The sequence below is a fragment of the Cricetulus griseus genome (assembly GCF_003668045.3).
Source record: "Cricetulus griseus strain 17A/GY chromosome 1 unlocalized genomic scaffold, alternate assembly CriGri-PICRH-1.0 chr1_0, whole genome shotgun sequence".
Classification (NCBI taxonomy): domain Eukaryota; kingdom Metazoa; phylum Chordata; class Mammalia; order Rodentia; family Cricetidae; genus Cricetulus; species Cricetulus griseus.
The window spans coordinates 170749774-170766420 of record NW_023276806.1 but is presented as its reverse complement, the minus strand read 5'-3'; the positions used below and the strand labels follow the sequence as shown (position 1 = coordinate 170766420).

Sequence of the window (16647 nt, the reverse complement as noted above, 5' to 3'; positions counted from 1 at the left end):
ATCATAAAATGTAGGTAAAATAAAAAAATTAGTGATAATGCAGTGTCTGATATTTATTGCAAAGTATATATCTAGACCATCATTGTGAAAACAGACTCCCAGAACTAAGAGTAAAATACAATTGGATTTTAGTCTGCCTTTGAGGATATTTAGGGGATTTGAAAGAAGGGTAGCATATTTTGATTGATATTAAAATGACTACACCATTACACTTCATAGGTCCATTTGCTTAGAATATCTTTTCCTACCCTTTACCTGAGGTAATGTCTATCCTTGATGTTGAGGTGTGTTTTTTTGTTTGCAGCAGAGAGATGGTCCCTGTTTTCACATCAATTCTGTTAGTTTGTGTCTTCTTATTGGGTAATTGAGACCATTTATATTGAGAGAGAGAAGTGACCAATGATTGTTGATTCCTGTTATATTGTTTTTGTTGTGTGTGTGTGTGTGTGTGTGTGTGTGTTGTGTGTTTGAGAGAGAGAGAAAGAGAGAGAGAGAGAGAGAGAGAGAGAGAGAGAGAGAGAGAGAGAGAAAGAGAGAGAGAGAGAGAGGGGTGAGAGACAGGCAGGCAGAGTGAACCCTGTTTTACTTTTGTCTTTGCTGGTGTGAAATTGTTTATTTCTTGTAGTTTCATGGTTGTAGTTACCCCCTGTGGGTTGGAGTTTCCTTCTAAGAAGCACCTTCTCCAGGGCTAGATTGTAAAGAGAGATTGTTTGTTTTGGATTTATCATGGAATATCTTATTTTCGCCATATGTGGTAATTGAAAGTTTTCCTAGGTATGGTATTCTGGGGTGACATCTGTGGTTTAGTTCTAAGAGTCCACAGCGTCTCCATTCAGAAGTTGGGTGTAAGTCTAATAGGGCTGTCCTTATGCTTTACCTGGTGTTTTCCCCTCGAAGCTTTTAATCTTCTTTGTTTTGTATGTTTAGTGTTTTGATTGTCATGTGGTGAGGAAACTTTCTTTTTTCCTGATCCAATCCGTTTGGTATTCTGTATGCTTCTTTTACTTTGATAGGTCTCTCCTTCTTTAGGTTAGGGACATTTTCTTTTTTTTTTCTTTTTTATTAGTTTTTTTTTTTCATTTTACATACTAGCCCCAGTTTCCCCTCCCTCCTGTCCCACCTCTCCATCCCCTCCTCAGAGGGCTTAAGACCTCCCTTGGGAGTCAATAAAATCTGTCATACCAAGTCAAGGCAGGACCAAACCCCCCTCCCCCATCAAGGTTGAGCAAGGTATCCCACCATAGGGACTGGGCTCCAAAAGCTAGTTCATGCACCCTGGATAAATAAGTCCTGGTCCCACTGCTTGTCACCCCCCCCCAACAGGTCATGCCGCATAACTGTCACCCACATTCGGAGGGCTTAGTTCGGTCCCCTGCAGGATCCCCAGCTGTCAGTTCAGAGTTTGTGATCTCCCCTCTAGCTTAGGTCAGCTGTCTCTGTGGTTTTCCCAATCATGATCTTGACACCCCCCCCACCTTGCTAATATGATTCCCTCCTCCCTCTCTTAAACTGGAGCTCAGCCCAGCTCTTGACTGTGGATCCCAGCGAGTGTTTCCATCAGTTACTGTATGTAGGTTCTATGGTGGCAGTGTATTCACCAATCTGATTATAGGGGAAGGTCAGTTCAGGCACCCTCTCTACTCTTGCTATGAGTCTTAGCTGGGGTCATCCTTGTGGATTCCTTGGAATTTCCCTAGCACCAGGTTTTTCCCTAAACCCATAATGGCTCCCTTTATCAAGATATCCCTTTCATTGCTCTCTCCCTCCATTCGTCCTCCAACTCAACCATCCTGCTCCTTCAGTTCTCATCCTCCATTCCCTGTGCTCTACCACCCACCCCAGTGGCAATTTACCCAGGAGATCTCATCTATTTCCTATGGCAAAGATGATCCATGCTTCGCTACTGGGGTCCTCCTTGTTACCTAGCTTCTCTGTGGATTGTAGTCTGCTTATCCTTTGCTTTACATCTAGTATTCATTTATGAGTTTGTCTTTAGCATGTTTGTCTTTCTGAGTTGGGGTTATCTCACTAAGGATGATTTTTTTTCTTATTCCATCCAAATTTTATGATGTCATCATTTTTTGCAGCTGAGTAATACTCCATTGTGTTAATGTCCCACATTTTCTTTATCCATTCTTTGGTTGAGGAGCATTTAGGTTGTTTCCAGGTCTGGCTCTTATGAAGAATGCTGCTATGAACAGAGTTGAGCAAATGTCTTTGTGGTATGAGTGTGCATCCTTTGGTATTGCTTGGTCTTGATATAGATTGATTCCCAGTTTCCTGAGAAACTACTGCACTGATTTCCAAAGTGGCTGTTTAAGTTTGCACTTTGACCAGTAGTGGAGGAGTGTTCCCGTTACTCTACATTCTCTCCAGCATAAACTGTCCTCAGTGTTTTTGATCTTAGCCATTCTGACAGGTGTAAGATGGTATCTTTGAGTCGTTTTGATTTGCATTTCCCTGATGGGTAAGGATGTTGAGCAATTCCTTAGATGTCTGTCAGGCATTTGAGTTTCTTTTGTTCAGAATTCCCTGTTTAGATCTGTACTCCGATTTAAAATTGGATTAGTTGGTATTTTGATGTCTAGTTTCTTTAGTTCTTTATATATTTTGGAGATCAGCTGTCTGTCAGATGTGGGGTTGGGGAATATCTTTTCCCGTTCTATAGGCTGCCTTTTTGTCTAATTTACCATGCCCTTTGTCTTACAGAAGCTTTTCAATTTCAGGATGTCCCATTTATTAATTGTGTTCTTAGAGTCTGTGTTACTAGTATTATGTTCAAGAAGAGGTCTCCTGTGCCCATGCATTCAATGCTACTTCCCACTTTCTCTTCTATCAGGCTCAGTATAACTGGATTTATGTGGAGGTCTTTGATCCATTTGGACTTGAGTTTTGTATAAGGGGATAGCTACAGATCTATTTGCATTCTTTTATGTGTTGACATACAGTTATGACAGCACCATTTGCTGAAGATGCTTTTTTCCAATTTTTGATTTTGGCTTCTTTGTCAAAAATCAGGTGTTCATAGGTGTGTGAATTAATATCAGGGTCTTCAATTTGATTCCATTGATCCACATTGCTGTTTTTATTACACCACCAAGCTGTTTTTATTACTATATCTCTATAGTAAAGATGTACAGGATTGTTTTGGCTATTCTAGGTTTTTGATTTTCCATAGAAAGTTGAGTATTGTTCTTTTAAGGTCTGTGAAGAATTGTGTTGGGATTTTGATGGGGATGGCATTGAATCTGTAGACGGCTTTTGGTAAGAGTACCATTTTTACTATGCTGATCCTACCTACCCAAGATCATGGTAGATCCTTCCATTTTCTAGTATCTTCTTCAATTTCTTTTATAATGGCTTATAGTCATTGTCATGTCTTTCACCTGTTTGGTTAGAGTTACCCAAGATATTTTATGTTGTTTGTAGCTTCTCTGATTTCTTTCTCTGCCCATTTACCATTTGCATATAGGAAGGCTACATTACTGAAGGTGTTTGTCAGCTGCAGGAGTTCCCTGGTAGAATTTTTGGGGTCACACACATAATACTATCATATTATCTGCAAATAACAAAAGTTTGACTTCTTCCTTTCCAATTTTTACCCCCTTGATCTCCTTTTGTTTTTTTATTGCTCTAACTAAAACTCTGAGTACTATATTGAATAGATTTGGAGAGAATGTACAGCCTTGTTTTGCTCCTGTTTTTAGTGGGATGGCTTTGAGTTTCTCTCCATTTAGTTTGACATTGACTGTTGGTTTACTTGCCAAGACAATCCTGCTTTACAGAAAAGTCTGTCAGAGATGCTAGGCCTATAGACTGAAGATGGATGCCCAAATGTTGCAGAGGACCCAGGCAGCCAGCTGTTTTTGTCATTTTTCACAGTTTTTGGAAGTTGCTTGATCGAACTTCATGTTTATTCAGTTTATATTTTCTTCTTTGGGTCTTTAAGGGAGTTGAAGACTAGATAGTATAGTTATAGCTTTCATTGTTTACCAGACTCAGAAAAGAAACTCACTAAAAATGTGCATAAAGTTGAGAAACAGAAAATAATTTGATAATGCAAATTAGAATATAAATAAATTAGATACAAGACTATGGTCTCACCAATTTAGGATAGATAATGAAGTCGTTTCTCTGGTTTGTCAAATGCAAATGAACTGGACATTGTCGACGAATTTATTTCCTTTATATATTGTATATACCTAGTGTACTTATTGTATATAGTTTTTCTTATGCTAGGTGTAGCCTTCTTTTTCTATTAGACAAAAAGGGGGAATTGTAGTGATATATTACTTGTGATTTAATAAAGCTTGCCTGAAGATTCAGAAAGCAAAGTCAGCCACAAGCCATAGAAGCCAGGCACACACCTTTAATCCCAGCAGCCAGAAGCTAGGAAGTGGTGGTACACATCTGTAATCCTAGGACTCAGGATTAAGAGATAGACTGATCTCTATGAGTCCAAGGCCACCCAGATCTGTACAAGAGTGAATCAGTCTAAAAGAGAATTATAGCTCACACCTTTAATCCAACAGTAGGGAAGTATATGAAACAGAAGCAAGGTCTCAGTAGAGGCATTCATTCCCCAGCCACATGGAGAAGAGGCATTAGGATCAGCCCTTTCAGCCTGAGCTTGAGGTGAGAGCTAGTGGCCAGCTGCTTTGCTTTTCTGATACTCAGCTTGAAGTTTGAACCCTAATATCATTTTCTGGGTCATTTACTTTTTCGTGTTATACACATTTTTTTTTTTTTTTTTTGGCTTTTCGAGACAGGGTTTCTCTGTGTAGCTTTGGAGCCTATCCTGGCACTCGCTCTGGAGACCAGGCTGGCCTTGAACTCACAGCGATCCGCCTGCCTCTGCCTCCCGAGTGCTGGGATTAAAGGCTTGCGCCACCAATGCCCGGCTCACATTTTTTTTTTATATATATATACACGTATCATTGGCTTGTCGACCTGGAATGTAGATTTTTGTACATGCCAAACATGTACTGTTGTCCTGAGCTTCACCAACAGCCTGCCTTCTAAGCTTTGGCAGAGGGTATCATTTTTTTCTCCTTGGATGGCACATATTCATGACATTAATAATATCTGAGGGTCATGTGTCATTAGATTGCATTAGACATTCTTCCTACTTGCATATGTTTTAATTTTTTTTAAATAAATAGGAGTATTTTGCCAGTATGCAGGGATATGTACTGTATGTTTGCTTGGTACTTGTAGTAGTCAGAAAATGGTCTCAGAACTCCTGAACTTGGAACTATGGATAGTTGTGAGCTATGTAAGTACTTGGCAATTGAACCTATCTCCTCTACAAGATCATCAAGTGCTGTTAACTGCTGAGTCATCTCTCCTGCTCTAATTTTTAAATTTACATTTACAATACTTATATTTTCATCTGTGCATCTCTAATGAGTTAAACATGTATTCCCTTTTAATAATCTCTTATTAATCTTACAGTTTTAACTGGGACACTTCATGTTTCTAGATTATTACAGAGTTGGAATGAATGCACATCTCCATCTAGGAACATCAGTGAGATTTCTTTTTTTTTTGTTTCTTTTGTTGGTCAGATTTTTGGGGGGTGAGTCAGGGTTGAAATATGTACCCCTGGCTATGCTGAACTCATTTCATAGACCTACTGTGTGCTCTGGTAAAAGGCATGAGACAATACACCCACCTTGCCCATCTTTTTTTAAAAAATATTTATTTATTATTTAGTATGTATATAGTATATCCCTACATGCCTGAAGGGGGCAGCAGGTCTAATTATAGATGGTTGTGAGCTACCATGTGGTTTCTGGGAATTGAACTCAGGACCTCTGAAAGAGCAGCCAGTTTTCTGAACCACTGAGCCATTTCTCCAGCCCAGCTTGCCCATCTTTCCTTGTGGCTATTGTTCATACAGTTTCTCTGACATGCACTTAGTACTGTGGATTTGTTTGTTTGTCTCTCTGTATGTCTGATAATAGTCATTTCTCTTGGAAGGGTAAATCCCATTCAGAGGGCCAAGAAATGTCAGTTTGAACCTCCTTTTCAATTTTCTTTTAAAGTGACTTGGGGATTATAACTTCTCTGTCATTGAGTACCTGTGGGAAGCACTAGAACTATGCAAATATATTGACAAAGAAATATACATGTAAATTTTATCAATATCTCTTTCTGTTGTACACATGTATGGGATATTTAGAATGCAGTGACCTATGATGATGTGCATATCGATTTTACTTGGGACGAGTGGGCTTTGCTGGATCCTTCCCAGAAGAGTCTCTACAAAAATGTGATGCTGGAGACCTACAGGAACCTCACTGCTATAGGTAATACTGTGAATTTTATTTCAACATTTAAAATAAAGAGACAATTTTTCTTGGTTCTTGATGCCCTTATTTAATTTGGAGTGATAAAGGGGAAGAATGTGGGTAATAAGTCAGGTAAGGGTTTTAGTTTCACTGGATATATTAATTTAAATTTTGCATAATTTCCAATAATATAGCATACATTTTCTGTTATTATATTTTAGGTTACAAATGGGAAGAACATAATATTAAAGAACTTTCTCAAAGACCTAGAAGAAATGGAAGGTAATTTTTATGTGCAAGCTAATACAAATGTCCCACAGAAGAATTTTTCCCTAATTTTTTTGAGACAGGGTTTCTCTGTGTAACAGTCCTGGCTGTCCTGGCACTCTCTTTGTAAACCAGTCTGGCCTTGAACTCCACAGAAGAATTTTAATGTACCCTAGAAGTTTTAAGGAAAAGCAACAGTGTAAATATAAGTTAACAATTCATTGTTTTTCAGACCTCATTGGAAATATATCAATCTCATACCACAGAAAAGCCCTTTACGTACAAAGTGTATAAACTCTTTTGTTTGTCCTGGTTAACTTTGCAAATGTAGTATGACTCACAGTATAGAAAAATGTTATGAATGTAATCAGTGTGGTAACACTCTGAGTTCTTCCAATTCTCTTCAGTTATATGAAAATCTCATGACAAAAGGGTATTATAAAATTGAGCCATGTACTAAAGATTCTGACTATCACAGGTATCTTCAAATAACCAAAAGAGCCCATAATAAGAGGAACCCTATGGATGTAAAGAACATGGTAAAACCTTACTGTCTCACTCCTCTTTGCCATTAGTCCATACTGCAAAATTAAGTCATACAGATAAAAACATTCATCAGAGAAATGATTTTGTTAAAGCATTTACATGTGCCAATTATCTTCACAGGCATGAAAGATGTCATACTGGAGAGAAACCCTATGAATGTAGTCAATGTGGTAAAGCCTTTGCACAGCAGAGTAATCTCCAAATACATAGAAGGACTCATACTCGAGAGAAACCCTATGAATGTAATTATTGTGGGAAAGCCTTTGTACGTTATACTCATCTCCAAAGTCATAGAAGAATTCATACTGGAGAGAAACCCTATGTATGTAAACAATGTGGTAAAGCCTTTTCACAACAGAGTCATCTCCAAGTTCATATAACAACTCATACTGGAGTGAAACCCTATGAATGCAATCAATGTGGGAAAGCCTTTGCATGTTACAGTTATCTTCAAAGTCATAAAAGAATTCATACTGGAGAGAAACTCTATGAATGTAATCAGTGTGAGAAAGCTTTTGCGCGTCACAGTAATCTTCAAAGGCATAAAATAATTCATACAGGAGTAAAACCTTATGAATGTAATCAGTGTGGGAAAGGCTTTTCTCGACAGAGTTATCTCCAAATACATAAAAGAACCCATACTGGAGAGAAACCCTATGAGTGTAATCAATGTGGCAAAGCCTTTTCACGACAGAGTTATCTCCAAATACATAAAAGAACCCATACTGGAGAGAAACCCTATGGATGTAAGCAATGTGGAAAATTCTTTGCAGATTACACTTATATTAAAGTACATGAAAAAATTCACACTGGAGTGAAACTGTATGAATGTAATCAGTGTGGGAAAGCCTTTTCACAACCGAGTTATCTCCAAGTTCATAAAAGAGTTCACACTGGAGAGAAACCCTATGAATGTAATTATTGTGGAAAAACTTTTGCATGTCACAGAAATCTTCAAAGGCATAAAAGAATTCATACTGGACAGAACCCCTATGAATGTAATCAATGTGGGAAAACCTGTTCTCAAGAGAGTCATCTCCAAGTTCATAAAAGAACTCATCAGGGAGAGAAACCCTGTGAGTGTAAGCAATGTGGTAAAGCCTTTGCAGGCCCCAGTTATCTTCAAAGGCATGAAAGAATTCATATTGGAGAGTAACCCTATGAATGTAACCAATGTTATAAAGTCTTTGCATTTCACCATAGTCTTTGAAACCATGAAAGAGTTCATCTAAGAGTAAAACCTGTAGTGTATAATCAATCTGTTAATGCCTTCGTATATTATAGTAGTCTCTGAGGACACAACAGAATTTACACTGAAGGGGAATCTATGAGTATAAAAGGATTTAGCCAACAAACTTACATTTAGCTACACAACATTGTTTATTGTAGAGATAAAATATGACAAGTGTCAACAATCTATTCAAGCATTATGGTGTCTCTTTATTTTGTTTTCACCTACAAACTCATATGGACAAAAGCCCTGTGGATTTAATTAGTAAGGCAAATATTTTAGGTGTCATGTTTATCTGCAATTGTATGAAATAACTTATCCAGGAGTAAAATTTATGGATGTGTATTAGACTTTTGCTGTGATAAAACACAGTATCTAAGGCAACTTAAAAAAGAGCTTAATTTGGCTTATGGTTCCAAAGCAAAACAAGATCATCATGAGAGAGGAATGGCAACAAATGTCAGGCATGACAACTAAAGCAGGAAGTTCAGAGCTCACATCCTCAACATGAAGCATGGAGCAGAGAGTGGAAACTGGAAGTGGTGTGAGGATTTTAAATCTCAAAATCCACCACCAGTGACATAGTTCCTATAAAGGGAGGCGTTTTCTAAACTTTTCCAGATGATACCAACAACTGAGAAGTATTGATTCTCTGCCTTTGAAGCCTACAAGATTGTTTTCTGTTATAAGAACCAATTTATGATGAAGAAAAAACTTTGTAGGTAAACCTTTACATGCCTCAACGTCTGGGTTACAGGCAAGAATGCACTTACACAAGAAATAGTCATGAGTGAAAATGATTGTTTTAACTTTTATTTCATTATGTCATTGTGTCTTTGGATATATGCATGTGCTTAGTGGTTCCCAAGAGGGTAGACACTGTAGTCTTCCTGGATTTCTACCTGGAATTACAGGAAGTTGTCAAAAACCTCACCTGGATTCTGGGCATGAATTTGTCTTAAGTGCTTGGTCCTGTCTCTAGCACTATAAATATTAAAGATTTTATATATCATCTTGACATTAGGAAATAGGGAAGAATTCCTACAAACCAGAAGCCCTAGGTATGTAAACAATATGATGAAGACTTTAAACATCAGAGCTATCTTCAGATTTAAGTGAGAAAATCTTGTGTCATAGTCTTGAAGTAAATTGTTTACTGTGTTCACTAAAATCTGATGGTGGAGCTCACAGTATTGTGATTTATATTTTGAAGCTTTTGGAGTAGGTATTGAAATGTTGTGTATATGTGGCAAATTCACTTATTGAAGTTTATTTGGTGGTTCATATATTCCTTCTTTGACTTCTGTTAATCTTCTGTTGTGCTTTGACTTGGTGATATATTTCTGCTGAAATGTATAGAATGAGATGTTCATCATTTAGTGATCCATTGTTTAATTAAATATCTGGCAGTGTATGATCATAATTTTCAAGTAAGGGTGTCTGTGAAAGGGTGGTGGGTTGTTCCTAGTTTTGATTTTCATGCTTTTGCAAATTCCCTTTAGATGTTGTTTGTTATCTATCCTGGCTTGGATACGAGTAATTAATCAGAGCTACATTTGAACTTATGGTTCTCATGTGTCAGCCTCCAGAGTGCAAGTCTAAGTATAGAAGATAGAAAGCCCTAATGTGTCCTGTTTTGGCAGTGCATTTTAGCAATGTAATGTTAAAATGCTTAATAGAAGAGAATATAAGAAACATTAAATACTCTTAATAGAAGAGAATATAAGAAAGCATCATTTTCATCTATCTGGTAGAGATATAATAAAGTAGAATTATCAGCCATCAACTGTATCTCTCATAACATAGCTTGATGTGCTATGGATTGTATAGATTTTTATGACATTCCTGTCTGTTTATGATCCATTTTTACCCCTTTGGCACTCCGTATTGAAGTATTGTCTTTAAAGGAGTTGTCTAGAGATGCCAGATAATGTAAGGGCAATAAAGTTTATTTTATTTTATCTTTATTTTTTTGGTTTTTCAAGACAGGGTTTCTCTGTGGCTTGGGGGCTATCCTGGAACTAGCTCTTGCAGAACAGGATGGTCTTGAACTCACAGAGATCCACCTGCCTCTGTCTCCCCAGTGCTGGGACTAAAGGTGTGCACCACTACCACCCAGAGAAATTTATTTTCTAAAACACATTTCTGTTGTGTCTGTGGGTGTCATGTGATTACGGATTTGATTGGGTGACAAATACATTGAGACCACAAGAAAACTTTGTGTGGTTTCTTTTGGCCCTCTTCATATGGTGATGAAGGTCAGGTTACCAGCTTTGCACATCAGAGACACCTTTTTCCTAATGAGGCATCTCACTATTGCTCAGATAAGATTAGTAGGCACATTGCATCAGTAAAATATTGTTTTCTATTCAAATTGTAAAATGACATATTGTCATTTAGGAATTGAGGAACAAAGAACATAATTTGAATAATGAATCCTATTTGCAAATAAATATATTTATACTGCCATCTTTTTTGATTTTGTTTGTTAGTTTATTCCAAGGACTAAACACTTGTTGATACCACTTTCTCATAAACACAAATGAATGCCAGAGAATTGTCTTAGTGGGCAAAGTTGGTTGCTACTAAGCATGATTACCTGACTAAACTTGATGACCTGAGTTCAATCTCTGGGAGACCCATACTACTAAGAGGTTTTCTCTTTGCTCTTGCATGTTTTTTCTCTTGTTTCTACAGTTTGGCTCTTTCAGGTGTACAACACCAACACATAGAAAAATAAGGCCAGTGAGGTCACTTGAAACCAAACTTGACTACCTACATTTGGTCACTAGAATGCACATAGAATAGTAATTGGCAGCACATTCTGATTCAAAGATAGGTCATTTAAACAGCATATCCCTACTGGGTGTAGTGGTGTATGCCTGTGACCACAGTACTTGGGAGGCAGGGTCAGGAGACTGTCTCTAACTTGAGACGAGCATGGTCCATATAATGAGTTCCAGGACAGCCATGGCTATGTAGAGAGATTCTCAAAAATTTGCCCCCTCAAAAAAAAGAAAAAAAAATCCATAACTCAAATTATGGAAATTGTTTTATATAGTCTCGATAGATCTCTGCTGCAGGAATTTTGTCATCAGTCCACTAACCAATTAAGGAGTAGCTTGGTCCAAAGGGCAGTTTTGCTAGAGGATACATCAGTTAGAGGATACATGACCCAAACACCTGAATAAAAGGTCAGGGCAGAGCAACACACTTCTGGACAATAGATGAGCTGGCAGTGAGTACGTGTGCCCGACAGCTTGGTTCTCATCCCGGCTTTGGAATGAGTGGTGGCAGCAGAAACAGCAATGGCGTATTGATTGAACCCACAGCAGCAGTGGCTTTGTTCTGTCCTGTGAGTATAGTACTTCGATTCCTGATTTGTCTGTTAATAAACCATACGTTTGGACTCCTTCATCAGGTCTCTACTCAGAAAACCTTTTGTTGTCTTTACATCAAGAGAAGTGTTTTAACCATGACAATAAGAAGCAATATGTTAGTCCACTAACAGAGGGCTGGAAATCCATTGAATTTTTCAATGTCATTACCTTCAGGTGATAGAAGACAGGAGTAATGGGGCATTTTCATCTTCTGAATAATAATGACATATTTGGGAGCTGGAGAGTTGTCTCAGTAGTATCTGAGACATGTGAGATGCTGAAGCTTGGGTCCTAGCATGCGCATCAGATGACTCAGATTATTTATAATGCCAGCTCCAGTAGATAATGATGCACATTGTTTGCCTCCTTGGGTACCAGGCATGCAAATGGTGTAAATAAATAAAAAATATATATAAATTACATAGCATAAAAGTTTTTCTTCATGTAGGTGTTATTTTTCTAATTAAAATTAATTTAGGTGTATAAATTTTGCTAATGTGTATATTAGTTGCATGCCAGGTACCAGTGGTGGCCAGAAGATGGTGTCAGATCCCCATGCCTGGTTCTACAGACAGTTTTGAGCTGTCTTGTGGGTGCTGGGAACCAAAGCCAAGCCCTCTGGACAAAAAAAATCCAGTGTTCTTAGCTACTAAGCCATCTATTCAGCTGTATATGCATGTCATTAGCAGCAGTAAGATGTAAATGGCTATTTTCCAGTTCATCTTTACCTCCGCCCTGATAAACCAGAAGAAATATAAGATTGGTAACATCAGAAATTAAATTAGACTTGGTGCTTCAACAAATTTCTGAGCCTAAATCTCCACACAATGAAGGAAGAATGCAAAGAATGATCATCAGAGAATGTGACAATAGAAGTCCTGAAGTTTCTGTCCACTTAATCAAAGCCACAAGATGAGTTCATCCCAAACATGATAAATAAGCAGCAATTGGAGCCCACAAGGACATAGGTCAGGTTTACCCCAACCGCAGTTTATGCCTTTTTCAAGGAGAAAAAAGGAACTTGCAGGCATGAAGACTGACTCTTTGAAAGGGATTTTATGCTTCTCAGATTCCTGTGACTAGACTGGAAAATATAAACAAAAAAATTGTGCTCACTCATATGTGGATTTTAGATCTAGAGCAAAGAATTATCAGTCTACAATCCACACCTCCAGAAAGCTAGGAAACAGGGAGGACCCTAAGAGAGACATACATGGTCCCCTGGAGAAGGGGAAAAGGACAAGCTCTCCTAAGCTAATTGGGAGCATGGGGGAGGGGGAGGGAGTTAAAAGAAAGATGGGGAGAAGAGGAGGGGCGAGGAGGACATGAGGGAGCAGGAAGATCTAGTCAGAGAAGAAAAGAGGAGAGCAAGAAGAAATACCATAATAGAGGGAACAGTTATAGGTTTAAAGAGAATTGTGGCACTAGGGAAATGTCCAGGGATCTACAGGGTTGACACCAATTAACAATCTAAGCAATAGTCAAGAGGCTACCTTAAATGCCCTTCTTCGATAATGAGATTGATAACTACCTTATATGCCATCCTAGAGACTTCATCCAGTAGCTGATGGAAGCAAAAGCAGACACCCACAGCTAAACACTGAGCTGAACCCTGGAATCCAGTTGTAGAGAGGGAGGAGGGATGAACAAAGGGGTCAAGACCAGGCTGGAGAAACCCACAGAAACAGCTGACCTGAACAAGGGGTTGCTCATGGACTCCAGACTGATAGCTGGGGAATCATCCTAGGACTATTCCAGAGCCCCTGAATGAGGAGGTCAGTTTGTATGTCTGGACAATCTATGGGGCCACTGGTAGTGGACCAGTATTTACCCCTGGTACACAAATGGACTTTGGGAGCCCTCTCGACATAGAAGGATACTCTCTCAGCCTAGATACACAGGGGAGGATCTAGGCCCTGGTCCAACTGATATGACAGGCTTTGAAGATTCCCTATGGAAGGCCTCTCCCTCCCTGGGGAGCAGTAAGTGTTTGGGATATGGAGTCAGTGTGGGGCAGAGGAGGAGGGGAGGGAACTGAGATTGACATGTAAAAGAAGCTTGTTTCTAATTTAAATAAAAAAAGAAAGGAAAAAAATAAAGTTTCCCTTTTACAGGTGTCAGGCTGCCTGGGTTTCAAAAAGTCTTAGATTAAGTACTCATAGGTCAGAGAGAATATAGGTCACAGTGAACACAAAATATAAAATAATGGAGAAAGAAATGTTATTAGAATGTTCTTTTTTTCATAGCATATTTATGTCACAGCAGCTAGAAAATGAAAACAAAAGCGTGAGTTTTGAAGGTTTCTGGGGCAGATACAAAAATGGACAGCAAACCTGAACTAAAGGAGTCCTCGGTACCTTAGAGCAAATAAGATAGTCAGTTTCTTGTGGAAGATGGTGCTGAGGCAGCACATTTTAAGACTCAGCATAGCCTGCATATGTAGCCTCCAGCTGTCAGAACTGAGAGTGGGTAATGGCTTGTCTGACACCTAGCAATCTAGTCCTTCATTTCCTTGGGATGTGTGCTTTCCCAAGACCAGCTCTAGATGATGCAAGTTCTTTTTTTTTAACATATAAAACTGTTTAATTAGGTAGATAGCAATTTAAAAACTAGTTTGTGAGGATACATCCCATTTGTCAGAGAGAACTGAGACCTCAGGTAGCCCCGGAGCTGAGGAACAGCCTTGATCTTTGGCAAAAGCTGCGAGTCCACAGTTTTCTTTCTTTCTTTTTTTTTTCAGGATTAAATTTTTTCCAACTTTTTTTTATTTGAATTAGAAACAGGATTGTTTTACATGACAATCCCAGTTCCCTTCTCCCACCCATCCTCCCCTACCCCCCCAACTAAAACCTTATCTGATACATATCTTTTCTGCTCCCCCTGGATGGTGAGGCCTTCCATAGGGTGTCACCAGAGTCTATTGTATCCTTTGGGATAGGGCCTAGGCCCATCCCCGTGTGTCTTGGCTCAGGGAGTATTCCTCTATATGGAATGGGCTCCCAAAGTCCATTCCTATGCTAGGGAGGTCCCATAGATTTCTGAGGTTTCCTCACAGAAGCCCATGTTCCTGGGGTCTGGATCAGTCCCATGCTGGTATTCCAGCTATCATACTGGGGAGCAAGAGTTTCCGGATGTTCAGGTCAGCTGTTTCTGTGGGTTTCACCAGCCTGGTCTGGACCTCTGTGCTCTTCACTGGTCCTTCTCTGCATCTGGGTTCCAGTTCAGTTCGGTGATTAGTTGTTGGTGTCTGTTCCACTTCCACCAGCTGCTGGATGAAGGCTATAGGATGGCAGGCATATAAGTCAGTCATCAATCTCATAATCAGGGGAGGGCATTTAAGATAGCCTCTCCTCTGTTGCTGAGATAGTTAGCTGGTGTCATCTTTGTAGATCTCCAGACATTTCCCTAGTGCCTGATTTCTCTGTAAACCAAAAATGTCTCCCTCTATTATGATATCTCCATTCTTGTTATCGTGTATTCTTTCCCTGACTCATACTTTCTGCTCCCTCATGACCTCTGCATCCTCTTCTTCTCCCCTTCTCATTCTCCTAGCTCCCTCCCCCCTCTTCCCGTGCTCCCAATTTGCTCAGCAGATCTCGAACCTCTCCCCTTCTCCAGGGGACCATGTATGTCTCTTTTAGCTTGTTTATTAGCTTCTATGGCAGTGTGGATTGTAGGCTGGTAATCCTTACTCTATGTCTAAAATCTGCATATGAGTGAGTATATAACATGTTTGTCTTTTTGCGGTTGGGTTACCTCGCTCAGAATGGTTTTTTCGAGTTCCATCCATTTTCCTGCAAATTTCAAGATTCCATTTTTTTTTCCCCGCTGAGTAGTACTCCATTGTGTAAATGTACCACATTTTCTCTATCCATTCTTCGGTTGAGGGGCATCTAGGCTGCTTCCAGTTTCTGGCTATTACAAATAGTGCTGCTATGAACATGATTGAACATATGTTCTTGTTGTATGAATGTGCTTCTTTTGGGTATATTCCTAAGAGCGGAATTGCTGCATCTTGTGGTAGACTGATTCCCATTTTTTTGAGGAGTCATCATACTGATTTCCAAAGTGGCTGTACAAGTTGGCACTCCCACCAGCAGTGGAGAAGTGTTCCCCTTTTTGCACATCCTCTCCAGCATAAACTGTCAATGCTGTTTTTGATTTTGGCCATTCTGACAGGAGTAAGATGGTATCTCAGAGTTGTTTTGATTTGCATTTCCCTGATGGCTAAGAATACTTTCTTATGTGTTTCAGCCATTTTAGATTCCTCTATTGAGAACTGTCTATTTAGTTCTGTACCCCACTTTTTAATTGTGTTGTTTGGTGTTTTGGAGACTAGCTTCTTGAGCTCTTTGTAAATTTAGGAGATCAGCCCTCTGTCAGATGTGGGGTTGGTGAATATCTTTTCCCAGACTGTGGGATGCCGTTTTGTCTTGCTGACTGTCTCCTTTGCTTTACAGAAGCTTCTCAGGAGGTCCCATTTATCAATTGTTGACCTCAGTGTCGGTGCTACTGTTGTAATGTTCAGGAATCGGTCTCCTGTACCGGTTAATTCAAGGGTATTTCCCATTTTGTCTTCTAATAGGTTCAGTGTGGCTGGATTTATGTTGAGATCTTTGAACCATTTTGACTTAAGTTTTGTGCAAGGCGATAGGCTTGGGTCTAGCTGCAGTCTTCTACATGCCTGCAACCAGTTATGTCAGCACCATTTGTTGAAGATGTTCTCTTTGTTCCATCATATAAATTTGGATTGTTTGTCAAAAATCAGGTGTTCATAGGTGTGTGGGTTAATATCAGGGTTTTCAACTCTATTCCATTGATCTACCTGTCTATTTTTGTGCCAATACCAAGCTGTTTTCAGGACTATAGCTCTGTAATAGAGCTTGAAGTCAGGGATAGTGATGCCTCCAGAAGTTCCTTTATTGTACAC

General features: G+C 39.2%; 1 protein-coding gene and 1 pseudogene across 1 annotated transcript in view; one reads left to right on the top strand and one right to left on the bottom strand.

Moving 5' to 3' along the window:
• The window catches only part of LOC100764401 (zinc finger protein 431-like), a 29568-nt gene extending 18762 nt beyond the window's left edge, over positions 1 to 10806 (top strand). Inside the window, exons 2-4 of the mRNA XM_027393400.2 lie at positions 6185 to 6311; positions 6515 to 6575; positions 7227 to 10806. Of these exons, the coding sequence (XP_027249201.1) occupies positions 6185 to 6311; positions 6515 to 6575; positions 7227 to 8262 (1224 nt within the window). The 3' untranslated portion in view covers positions 8263 to 10806. The remainder of the gene's footprint in view (positions 1 to 6184; positions 6312 to 6514; positions 6576 to 7226) is intronic.
• The window catches only part of LOC100764697, a 14749-nt pseudogene continuing 7293 nt past the window's right edge, over positions 9192 to 16647 (bottom strand).